The 13325-nt window shown below is 41.4% G+C and overlaps 1 protein-coding gene across 2 annotated transcripts in view; it reads right to left on the bottom strand.

Annotated features, from left to right (window-relative positions):
• TRAPPC13 (trafficking protein particle complex subunit 13) overlaps positions 1-13325 on the bottom strand; it is a 373612-nt gene that overhangs the window by 111930 nt on the left and 248357 nt on the right. Inside the window, exons 8-9 of one of the 2 annotated variants that reach the window (XM_086960696.1) lie at positions 7644-7661; positions 5260-5393 (exon numbers count right to left, since the gene is read on the bottom strand). In XM_086960696.1, coding sequence (XP_086816822.1) covers positions 5260-5393; positions 7644-7661 — 152 coding nt within the window. The remainder of the gene's footprint in view (positions 1-5259; positions 5394-7643; positions 7662-13325) is intronic. The other variant, XM_086960695.1, reaches the window with a different exon arrangement.

Genomic DNA, 13325 nt, shown 5'->3' with positions numbered 1-13325 from the left:
GGCCCTTTTAGAGAACCTGTGTCACTGTAATTTTACTGCCTACGCTGCCAGGATGCATTGGGAGGGAAATCGACTGGGGCGACTCTTGACATGGCTTGTTCAGTAAGACTTAGACTTGAACTATCACTGAAACTGTGATGCCTGAGTCACAGTCTAAACCCAAGCTGACATCCTGCAATCCTTCCATGAATACCACTCAGCTGTATATAGCGCGCCGCAGGATACACAAAAGGACAGTCCAGATGGGTTTCTGTAAGGTATCGTGCTCCCCAGAGTCCTGGCCACTACGAGGGCTGCTTTGGACGGGGTGTCACACCCGCAGATGTACAGCAGGTGATCCAAGACCTCTCCCTCAATAAAAACCCCTGGACTAGACGGTCTGCCTCTAGAGTATTATCATACTTTCTCACCTCTCTTGTTATCCAGATTGGCTGCAATGTACGGGACGGTGTTGAAGGGTCGCGAGCTCCCTCGCTCCCTGCTAGAGTTCCTCTTGGTTTCCACCATTAAGTTAGAGGATCCCACACAATTAGCCTCGTATAGACTCATTGCTATACTTGAGACGAACCGCAAGATACTAGGCAAGATACTGGCAGCACAAGTTGCCCAGATCCTGACAGGCTTGGTGAATTCTGACCAGAACGGTTTTGTCCCGGGTCGAAGCATCTCACAGAATCTATGCCACCTCTTCCATGTACAAGATAAAATACAAGGAAGGTTCCCGCGAGCAGCATGCCTTATCCTTGAAGAAAGTGTTCAACACTATTGTACACCAGTCCAGTGTCTCGAAACTGCCTGTGTTGCTTTATTTTGGCCCCATTCTGAGTGCACTGAGGGACATGTCAAGGTTGCCCACTATCTGCTTTATTATTTGCACTCGCTATGGAGCTAAATGCCATACCCCTAAAAAGTGAGGGCTGGGACTGGGGCCTCCCACTGGCAGACAAGACTCATGCAGTGTCCCTATACGCAACAATTTACTTCTTTGTGTTTGCCATAAAGTGACTGTCCGGATGCCAATTCGGGACACATTGGCAGCATTTGCCTCAGTGGCTGGGATCCGAATTAACTGGGAGAAAGCAGTCATTTACTAGCTCCACCACAAGCAAATACAACAAGAGATGTTCCTTCACTGGCAGAGTCAGGCGCCACGATATTTGGGGATCCATCTATTCTCTTTCTACTAGCGATCTCTACGAGGGAAACATCCGAAGGTCTTTAGTGTGCATCCAGACCCAGATACATTAGCAGGATGGCCCTGGTCAAAATGGTGGCATTGCTAAACCTCGTCTACCACTTCGCAAACCTTCCAGTCAACCCCCGCTCCTTCTTCAAGGAGCCAAACGCCCTTCTCGGCACTCTCATTTGGGGATCTGGCCACTGACGAGTGGCCCTGTCCAAACTGCACCTGCCGGTTGATCAAAGATGCCTTGGAGCACGGTCCTTTGAGCCATACTTCCTGGCAGCTCAGTTGCAGTGGTTGTCTCGATAGACCACCGGGTGCTACCTTGGCAAAGCCTCCACAGAGACGGGCCCTTTACTGATACTTGCTCTCGGACGATTGCTCCTCCCAGGTGCTCATCCCGCATCCTCCTGGCCCCTGCAGGTGGCAGTAGCATATGCATGTATGACCAGGATACACCGCTTCTCTCTGGCAGCCCCACTCTATACTCTTGACCTGACCCTCATTGGCCTGCCATGTGGGAGGAACTACTACACTACGGGGGACCTTAGGGTCTGGACTGAACATCCACTTGTCAAGGTGGAGGACCTCTTTGTGGAGGGCGATCTTCTCCCTTTTTGCCAATTGGCCGGGGAGAGACTGGTCCTACAGGCCATACGGACCATGAAGCCAGGTGGCCACCTAATTACCTGGCTGTACAAAGACATCTGAGGGCTGGTTGCTACCGCGCTCATCCCCCTTTGCCATAAATGGGGGAAAAGTTTGGACGGGCACAAAATGCAAAGGAGTGGACACATGGCATGCTTAAATTTACGAAGAAAGTCTCCTGCAACACATGGTTTAGAATATACAGTTCTTCATACTACACAGGGCCTACACCTCATGCCCGAGCAGCTTCACCACATTTCCCAGACACACAGATCGAGTGCCCCACTGCCACACCATGGATGCCACGCTCATGCCTATGCTGCAGTCATGTCCGGCCCTCTAGGACTTTTGGTGTGCCAAACATGCCGCACTCCAGAAAGGCATGGGACTCCCTGACATAACCACATGTGAAGCAACCACAAGGAGATGATGGACGGAGCACTGAAACTTTACAGACACTCGCCCCAGTCACAGATCTAGATTAAATCCATCATTGTTCTTTTGCTCACTTCGCCACCCCTGTTCAGACCCAGCCATATGCAAATCAGCCTGGACCTTGTTCCTCATGGGAACAGTCCAGCCCGAACTGCCAAGCCGGATCCTCCCTGGATCGGAAACAATCATCCTGGGACAGATTTCAGGGTAACACCCAATATCAGCCAGGCTAGCTTGAATCCAGTGGCACAGCGAGGAATTGATCCACGTCTGGGCATACCCATCTCACTTAGGGTGAAAAGTGCTGTGGCAACAAATGATGGAGGGAATGCTAAATAAATTAGGCATTCACCCCCAGTCGAGATCTAAGTTCAATCCATCATTCTTTTGCTCACTACGCCACCCCTGTTTGGACTCAGCCATATGCAAATCAGTCATGACCTTGCTCCTCATGGGAACTGTCCCGCCCAACTGCCAAGCTGGGTCCTTCCTGGACTGGAAACAAGCATCCTTGGAATGGTTTTGGGGTAACAACTCTCATCAGCAAGGCTAGCTGGAATCCAGTGGCACAGCGAACAAGGAACCCACGTCTGCGATACCCATCCCACTTAGGGAGGGGAACGTATTTCGGTAGTGTTGTCAGCGGGGGCACAGGTGAGGCTGACTTTGTCTTTGCCCAGTCAATGTGTTCATACATCTGTGCTAAGTAATAGCAAATGACAATCAGTTTAATACCAGAAGCAACAGAGGAGAGGAGACTGTGTGTGGATCGCAGTGCTTGCAGCTTTTCTTCCTTTAGCCATGTCACAACCCATCACCCTGGATTGCACAGTGATGCCCTGGAGTTGGTGCCCTCTCTTTACAGCACTTGCAAGTCTCCTCTTGTACTTCAACACAACGGTTGTTGGCTTACTCTAGTGCCTGAATGGATCTCATTGCTTCACATTTCTGGTGCAGGTGATGCTTCAGTCACCTGCGCTTGGCACACTTAAGGGAACTCTAACCTCAACCAAAGCACAGAGGTGCAGATCTCTACTGATCACAGCACTGCCACTGAGTTGTCTTGCCCAGGTCCCTTAAAACCCTCCTAACCATATAGTCTAGCTGCAGACAGGTTTTGAGTACATTCCATCAGTTCAGTCCTGTGACTGGTTCTGGGCAGTTATGCACTTTTTGCTACATCTATGCAGACTGGTCCAGCCATGATCTTTGTCCAGAATATGAGTAAGATGGTGGGCAGGAGCCAGCAGTCTCCTTTCAGGAGGAACCCAAATCAGAAGCACAAAAGATATGTGGCTGTACCACTCAGTCAATGAAGTTAGCCTTTCTAAAAAACAAAGGACAAAGAAAGGGCAGGGGGAATATCAGTAGTTTCAATGGGACCAAACCTGTCTGACCCACTTCAAAGATTCCTGGAATCTCTAAAAAATTCAAGTCAGCTGTTTAGGCTCTGACTATTCATCTTTAAAACCCCCTAGAGTCTTAATCGCATCAAACGGAAGCCAGTGTGGCCATGTCCACATGCTCCACATGTTTCTTTCACACACCTAGACAAATTCAGACACACAATATCCAAATCCCACATGGACAGGTGAAACTCCCAATTGTAGGGGAATGGCAGATACATGTTAAAACATGAAAGAGGCAGGTACGCTGCTCTCCCTAGTAGGTAACATGTAAAGGCTTGTCTTGCAACTATAACAATTTCTTCTGCCAACACTGTCAGAACTACACAGACTGGTGACTTAAAAGTAGATACTCTCTTAAAAAAGATGGTACAAATGGTGTGCCCTCCAAACACTGAGCTCTGCTCTAGGTCTCTCTCCATATCATGAAAGGGTCTCACTGCACACATGTTATCATTGTGTGTGTTGAGGTGGGGGTCAAAAACACTACAGCTTGCTATGAGGAACTTGAGGCAGAGGCGCAGGCTCTCCAGAGACATACAGGAAACATTTCTCTGCCGGCTGTCTCTTCCAACAATCCAGTTCACAAACATTTGCTGCATGGCTGGGAGAAATGTAACACTATAAAATAACAGTTTATTTTAGAAACCTACGTAGAAAAATCCCAACTGGTAATATGACAGATGCAAATCTATCCAACTAGTTAGTCAAACGTGACTGATTTGGACCGGTTTTAGTAACTGTGAGGGTGATATGCTAAAATTGTAAAACACTGTAATAGTTGAACTCTGCATGCAACTTTGTAAGTATTTTCAAATTATTCTAGCCTGCCAGAGGGCATGCTTATAACCTCTTCACTTTAAAAAAAAAAAGTATACGCCATCTTTACATTATGTTATACTGTTTTCATCAGGGTCTCTCATTGGTTCATCTTGGTAGTGTTGTTAGCTACCTGTGGATGCCTTTAGCATACAATTCTGAGCTTTATATCACAATTCGGAGTTTGAGCCATGCTGCACTATTTTCTTTGTATATCTATGGTTAGTCATCAATGAAAGAAACAATGTGCAGGCAAGGACCCTCAGCTGGGGTCAAAATCCAAAACTGTGTATGGAAACCAAAATATGGTAGGGGTTTGAAAAGGGAGTATGGGTCTCCAAAGACTGATTTCCTTAACCGCATCTGCGCTAGCGGAATTCCGCTCCTGTGCTGTAATTTTTAAAATCGCACTTTGCGTGACGAGCTGGGCTCGTCATCAGCGTGCGAGGAGGCTACGCCGTGACGAGCCCAGCTCGTCATCAGCGTGGAAGGGGTTAGAGAAAATCAGAAAAAAGAAAGGATGCCAGTTGGAATCTTTTCAAATGTTCTGGGAAGATAGGGGATTTTGCTAGCCACCAGTGGTTGAGGTAACACTAAACAAGTGAGAAAAGCCATGTAACAGCAAAGGTTTATCTGAAACACTCTCTTACAACAAAAAAACACTGGGTCCAAATTGCACTTCTACTCCAATGCATTGTCATTAGCTAAATTCTGCATAATTATTAGAAAGATAATGCTGGTACATAAGTTACCCACGTTCGGCCTTACCCGTTTCCATCTTTATTAATAATATTAAGTTCTGTCACGTTGTACATCATCGATGGCTCTAATGAAACCTTCTCCATAAACATAGGTGAAGTTGTAATGTTCTGAATTTGAGCTTCAAGAAATACTTCATCTGTCTAACAAATGGGAAGAAAAAGTCAGTGCAGATGGCAATCAAGTAAAAATACTGATTGTTTTATTTGTAAATCAGTCATTATGTGATTAGTTCATGCCTGAAAATCAAAAACTGTAATTATTGTGAGTCAAAAAGAAAATAAATCTTATTCGTAACATGATTAGGAGGAACAAAACGGTTAGTCAACTGATATCAGAAAAAACAATGGACTTGGGATAGTTTTAAAACATTTTTGGTGCTGGCTCTAATGCCCCTTCATCTAGGGTTAAGATTAGTAGCTTCTATTTCCAACACTGTGCCATTAGAACTGTGTAACACAGTGAAGTTCAATACCAACCAAGTCATGGATTATTTTTAGTTGAACCAACCATCGCTGAAATGTTTTCTGATTACGCTGATGTACAACACTATTGGTATTAAATCAAGCTTGTACAAGTATTTCATATGTTGGAGTACACAGTGTTCAGTTCACTCTTCTTCATAGATTAAATGAAACAACTGTATACAATCATAAAATGTTCTTTCCCTCTTACTGTTGCTTATGGTCTGGTAAGCCAGCTATATTTTGTTTTTTTGAGTTTATTTCTTGGTATACCCTGAACAATGGAAATACTTAATGCTGTCCTTTTACTCATGACAGCACTTAAAATGATAGTATCATGCAGAAAAGCTTACAGATTTTGTTATCTGATGAAATTCAGAAATATTAAAGAAAACGCATAATATCCCACGTATCCATTGCTTAAATCACAGTATAACCACATTTCATGGCAAGTGCACATTAATGCAACGATTCTCAGCAAAATGTTAGTATAATTGAAAGTAGCTGGAGGAAGTATTACAAGCAGCATAATGAAAAAGCAAGTTAGTCTTAAAACAACAAAAAAAATACTTAGGCTTCTAACAGTTGAGTTATCCAACTACGTTAGGTTTCCCTACTATACTATACTATTCCAGAGATATCAGTGAGAAAACTGAATATACAATGATACCAGAAAACAAAACATATTAATTGCATACACTTAAAATGTATGAATGAAGGACTCTCTATGGGAGGATCAGCAACAATCACAGGGAGTACTATATCAAGTAAACTATTGTTACAAATGAGGTTGGTATACAGTAATGGTATGTTTTTAAATATATTTTTTTTACTAGAATAGTACAGCCGGTCTGGCTACACACTATTAACCATTTCCTTCCAGATTAATTAACTAAGAATACTGCAAAAACTAGAAGTAAAATATCACCAGGATTCGTTTATTAACCATTCTATTGATGTCCTGAACTCTGATCACAAAGACTGTAATAGTGATCCCTACTCTGATATAGATGGGCCTGTAACTATGTTACATATAAAAAAATACTTGATAATTTAAGACCTGGAGATTGAAGGCTTCCAACGTTACCCTTATGTTGGAAACTGCCTAATCTTTACAAACAGTAAAAGTGCACTGGAATTTGTTCTGGAATATGTAGATTTATACAAAAGATTTCCATTGGATACAGAAATCAGGGTTCTTTTAACTGAAGGATGAGGATTACAATGGTACATTCTAATACCTAATATTAATCACAAGAGGTCTCTAGTGTGAAAACAAATGTGCTTTGCCTCTTCTACATTACTAAAGGCTTAACATAAAATGGTGATGCAAGTGCATTTGCACCTTATTTCAGTACATCCAGACTATCTCCACTTTCTTATGACATACAAAACTAATGTATTTTCTTCAATATTATGTACGTTATATAGCACAAGTGCACAGTGGTTGACTTTTATCTCCAAACAATAACCCATTTAGAGTTTTACTTCATACAAGTGATGGAGATTTACATAGTTCTTAAATTTAAGTTTGCGTCATAATTAGGCAAGATTATTATTTTACACATGTCTGGAGAGCTTTGTTTCCAATTTAATTTTTGTTTATTTGAATGCAGTAGTATTATTCTAAATTCCTTTTCCAAATTATGATGATAAAGAGTAAGTTCAAATTACTTTTTGATAAAGACAGTAATGTTTTAGGACTCTTCCAACGCATCTTAAAATAAGAGCTTTATTTTGAAGTATGTTCCCTTAGGACTACCCATTTAAAAGAACATAGGGTGGTATTTGGTGACATACTGTTGACAAACTATTAAACAAAACAAACTATGCTTTTCCATTATTCTTTTAACATTGTTAATGTCAAGCACGGAGACAGCAGACAGTGAAAGAAAGCATACAGACTTGTAATAAAATAAATAAAATTACCACAGAACTGAGGTCACTCTAATGGGAAAATAAAAACAGAAACATTAGAGAAATAAGGATTAAATGTTAAAGGAAAAAGGAGGACAACTAAACTTTCAAACAAAATGCACGGCTGCATTTTATTGTTATTGCATCATGTAAGACAACATTAGTGAAGAAAAATGCAAAACCAAAAACAAACAGTTTGGTGCTGAAAGGTCAGTAGCATGTTACATGATAACAGGGTGATATATAAAAATAAATACTGTGAACACTTCGCATATGTCTGTAGCTTTCAAAAATCATAAGAGTTTTCCTGGACTGTGTGCGAGAAACAGCACAAGATTAAAAAAAAGCCATGCTACATACCTGTAATTATAGTCTGATGGATTGAAAATGGATTGAAAATGTTCTCGAAATTTAAGTCTGAAAACTTTTCTTACCACCAGGATCAATTTGGCTACACTTTGCAATTCAAGCCTTTCAGTGAGCACAACAGAGGTTTTTAACTTCTTAAAGCAGAAGATGGGTAATGTGGAAGTGAGGTAAACTTGCTAAATACTATAATCTTTGGAAGCCACAATCGATTATATTTTTTTAATACATTTTTCACCTGACATTCACCCTCAAAACAGCATCTGGAAGGAAGCATAGACAGGATATGAATCCAAGGAGTAGGAAAATTCAAGACTTCACACTTATAGTAGTGAACAATAGAAAATCAGATACAGCACAGCTCCATTACAGAATTCCTATTCCCTTTAAGTACTACAGCATTGTATAAGTATCGCACTGTACTTAAACGTCTCTATCCAATACTTTAGGTTCTTTGGGTAACATTTTACAAAGCAACTCTACAAAGAAGATGCGCTTTAAAAAATCAGCAACAAGGAATGCCAGCATGTTTTGAAGGGTATTTGTAGCCACCTCCACGAGTGTTCTATTTTGAAAAGTCAGAATTTCTTGTATGAGCTTACTCAGTGTCCTTTTAAGGAAACACGTTATACGCTATCACTAGCAGAATTGCAGCTTTAAGTAGACTTGAGTATCTCACAGGTAGAAAGCTATGCTCCGGGCTAACTCGGAGAGCAGAGTGACTAAGATGGTGCCCGTCTCCAGAAGCTGTTGTGGTGGTTCTAATCTTGGAATTTGGGATAAAATTTGGCTCAGGGAAGATTGTTGGGGTACATTTGCTTGATGACAGTCTTCCTTGGTATGCAGGTTGTGATGCAACTGGTGAAGTCAGGATGGCAGTGGCAACTCAATCGGTTTGTGAAGGGCAAGGCACAAAATGAGATGCAGTTGCAGGGGCGGAAAAGAACCTTGGGCAATTTGCACAGATCAGCATTGTGCCATAGAGGCTTTTGGGCTCCTCCCTCTTACCATACGGACAACTCCAAACCAGAAGGATCTGTTAAGGAAACGTGGTGAAAGTTTTCAGCAATCACAATATCGTTATTTTGTGGTTAAGCTTAGCAACTGCTGTGTGCTCAGATATCTGGCAAGTTCCTCTCAGGAAGCATCAGTCCTCACGGTTGTGCTCATAACAGAGGAGCCTCTGCATTCCTACTGGTGAATGTAGGTAGGTTCTTAAATGACATGGCAATACTCTTCTTCAGTCAAGGATTGTGACCCCTGCTCATTCAGGAAGCAGCAACCAAACTTCCTGCTCCTAGTCCAGTCTTTCATCTATTCCAGTAGAAAGATGAACTTTAACTTAAATATCTGCCTCACAGAAAGGAAATGTTTCTCAATTCCTACACTAGTTCCACAGATATCTTCATTGAAGTCATAAGAAGTATAATATTCCATAGTGGACATAGAGCCCTTTTTCCATATGTAAATCTTATTCTAATGTAGAAAAACTGGCATGTTTATCTATAGAAAAACAAAACATTAGCCTGATTCTGAATTTTTAATAGTTGCTTCATCCAGTTAATAAAAGCATATATGTAAAACAACACTGCAGCATTAACTGTAACCTTGCTGCTTTATTAAAGTGAAATAACACATGTATGTGCGAAGGAAAAGTCTGCCTGGTAGGAAATTGTAGTTAAAAATAGACACTTCTCCTCTAAGGAGCTATTTGCCTCCCTTTAACTGCATATGTTGTACTGGACGTTTTCTACAATCTCAATTTTAACTTGACGAGGAGGTTCCCAAACCACTAACAAGGTTTGGTTCCCCTTTTAGGGAGGATTTTTTTAGGGGGAAGCAGAGAAGTAGACTGGCTGCCCAGGACACTGCAATGGGTGGGTACAAAAGAGAGCTGACCACCCTGGAGGGATTCAAACACTGTGCATTCTACTCTAAAAGTGGTGTGGGACATCAATCGGCTCATTCCTTTACATAATTACAGGCAGAGCATGATATGCATAAATAGCAGACCATCAACTGGCTTTACCTCAATGCATTACCAGGGAGGATAGGGTACACAAAGAAACTTTGGAAGACTCACCTCTTGAGATAATGCTACCGAAAAAATTACCAGCAAAAAAGCAATAGCAACAGAGGGAACTCAATAACCTCTGAAGTCAATAGGAGTGTGCCACTGAGGTACTAGAAGACCATATGTATAACAAGGACCTCAGGATTCCTAGGGAGGTGTCAATAAAAGCCAGTTTAGTGATGGTACAATCCAAAATGCTCCATGTACTCTTATTATACAAAGGAACAGATTCACAAGTTTGGGAGCACACTCAATGACATGCTTGTGATGATGTGGGGAAAAAGGCATTCTTACACTCAGATATAAAAGACCATTGGCGAAGGATAAGTAGGATGCCAGAAAGCACAGTGGGACAATGAAAGAAAATACGGCATCACTCCCACTATAGGGAGCAGGGAAGGCATCAGATCTGAAATCCGAAACTACTGGATAGCCAAGGCTTTATTGTGACCAAAAAGGACAGCCAGGAAATGAGGATGCCTGGTAATACTTACAACATCAGAGTGGGCACGATAGATGAACTGGTGCAGTGCCACAGAAAGAAATGATACATGATTAATGAGTTGAAAATTTGGGAATGATTGGAGAAGCAAGCTAACTCTTGACTACTGAGATGTTGTGTGCTTACCAACTGACGAAAAGACCTTTCTGATACAAGCAATTATAATTAGGGGGAAAAGAGACATGGCAAACATACCTCATCATTTTTACGGGGTCCATACCATACTGGTAAGCATGGAGGAAAGCGCATGGATGGGAACACCTATGTACCTCTTATTCACACCAATTTCTACAAGAGACATGTGTTTTATATAAGACCTCAATGCCTCGCTGTATTGTAATTGTATTTAAAATGTTTAGTGAAACTCAACAAAAAGATTTTCAAAAAAATTATACTCTTACTGCTTTTCCTCGACATCTTTAAAAATTTAACATAGTCTTCTTCTGTTTTTGCTTTGAAAATAGAAGGATTTTTGCTATTTTTTCCACATGTCTACACTCTTTAAGGAAGGGGAGATGCTGCTAATGATCCACACTGTGTGTATAGGCAGTCTAAAGTCACTCTTTCAAGAAAAACACATTACTTGGCTTCAGTAACACACATTCTGGTGAATACTCTAATTGCAGATTCCTCACTGTTAGAATAATTCCCCATGCTCCAGACTGGATCTGGAAATTTTCCCGGCCGTGCTCTCTTGCAGCCCGACAGATGTCAAGAATAGGCATTCCACGTGTTAACACATTTGTAGCAGCGTTGGCCCTGGTGGAGTGAGCCCTCAGTCCTTCCAGAGGGAGCTTCTTTGCCAATGCATAGCAGATCTTAATGCAGTGGACTATCCACTTGGACAAAGTCCTTTTGTGAAATGCCTTACCTGATTTGCCCTGAAGAACATCCCAAAAACCTGACTGTTCATTGGATGGTCCATGGCGTGATCGATGTAAAAACTTAAGGCTCTTTTGAGGTCCAGCCAATAGACTCTTCTCCACTTTCAAGGGGTGAAGCAGAGCAAAGAACATTGGGAGGGTGACAAACTGCCCAATGTGAAAAGCATCAAAAAGAGGGCAACCCAATAAACCCTTCTGAGCTTGGGTGTCTAATACTAGGAAAACAAACTGCCAACAAGGGGAGGATATAAACCGAAGTAGACAATTTGAGCTACATAAGAGATGTCAAATCTAGTCGCATCCAGAATCAAAATCAGTTACTTAAATGCAAATTAATACTAAACATGAGGGGAAAAAACACAGAAACAAGTTTCTTGAACACAAGACAGGCCTACCATGTTACTACTGATGTCAAATACGCGTGTACATGAGATGTTAGGGCAAACAAGTGACAAAATAAGTCAAGAACAGTCTATGTAGCATAGCAGTAAAGTATAGGTAATCCTTATGAGTTGACAGAAACCCTCAGTAACCCTCGTAGTGAAAATAACTGCATTATATCTTCTAATATAGGATACTGTCTTTTTAGCATTAACTACCAGTAATTTATTGACTTGGCAGTGAATTCCTTAATTGTGAGTTTTGTTATTGGCATATCATTCTGAGGGTTTTTTTTTACTATCTCACCGATGATGACTGTTCACTTTTCACAATTGGATTTCTAATTTTAATTGTTGTGGTGTTTGCTTGGATGACTTGGTTTTCCCTTGGTGTTTTTTCACTTTTCCTCTTTCTTAGTTTACATTTTCATACTTAAGACAGGCACTCTTTTTCTTTTATAACATTCTTGAGTTTCGAATTTTGATCAGCTTTGATGGGGTAATTCCTGTATCTGTTTAAATTACAGTGGTACTAAGGATGGTCTCCAGGACGGACACTACGAGACCAAAACGTTGATACGACGCCCAACTCTATTTCCATTTGTTGATATCATCGTCTACATTGACCTCTTTCTTGATGACAGATGTGCAAGTGGGGCCTTCTACAATGACAAATGAAAGCATGTAATGTGAAATACAGTCTATACCGTGCATAGTCAATGTGTATTCAGTTATCATTGTTCCATGAACGCTTGCGGTTTGATTTATAAATACAGTTTTCTTTGTGATACGATCCATTGTTATGCAGGTCTTTTGTTCAAGAAACTTGTGTTGGTGGTTGCATTCCCTCATGTTTATTATTAATTTGCATTCAAATAACTAAGTTCGATTGTGTATGCGACCAGATTGGGCATCACTTATGTAGTTCAATTTGTCTACTTGGGTTTGAATGCTCCCCTTGTTAGCAGTTTACTTTTCCAATGTGAAAAGGAGTCAAGACTTTTGGCAAAAAAGCAGCGCTTGATCTGAAAACCAGTTTTCTGGAAAAAGGAGGTGTAGGGCAGCTGAGCCGAGAGAACCAGTAGCTCACTTATGCGATGAGCAGAGGTAATCGCAGTCAGGAAGACAGTTTTTAGTCTCCTTGTTTCCTTGTGGATAATAGTGTATACATATCCTGATTACCTGCCTACTAATAACACCAGTTGGGATACCTCTTGTTGTTACCACATCCCTCTGAAAACATTTTTCTTTTCGGTTCCTGTGGCAGTGGTGCTCCCTTCACTTTAGAAGGCAGAGAGGCCTTGAACTGCAACAGGACATGAATAGGAGCAACCGAGTCATTCATTTGTCATGGTGCACAAGAAGCGCTCGATTAACAAAGCTACTTCCACACAACTTAGTGACTTTTCTATTTTGCCCCTTGAAGAACTAATGAAATGTGACAGAAGTGGAGAGAACAACGTCCATAACTACTGCTTAGCAGGAGCA

This window comes from Lissotriton vulgaris, chromosome 3_1 (assembly GCF_964263255.1).
Source record: "Lissotriton vulgaris chromosome 3_1, aLisVul1.2, whole genome shotgun sequence".
NCBI lineage: Eukaryota > Metazoa > Chordata > Amphibia > Caudata > Salamandridae > Lissotriton > Lissotriton vulgaris.
The sequence above is the reverse complement of the archived record's forward strand: the minus strand, read 5'-3'. Positions and strand labels throughout refer to the sequence as shown.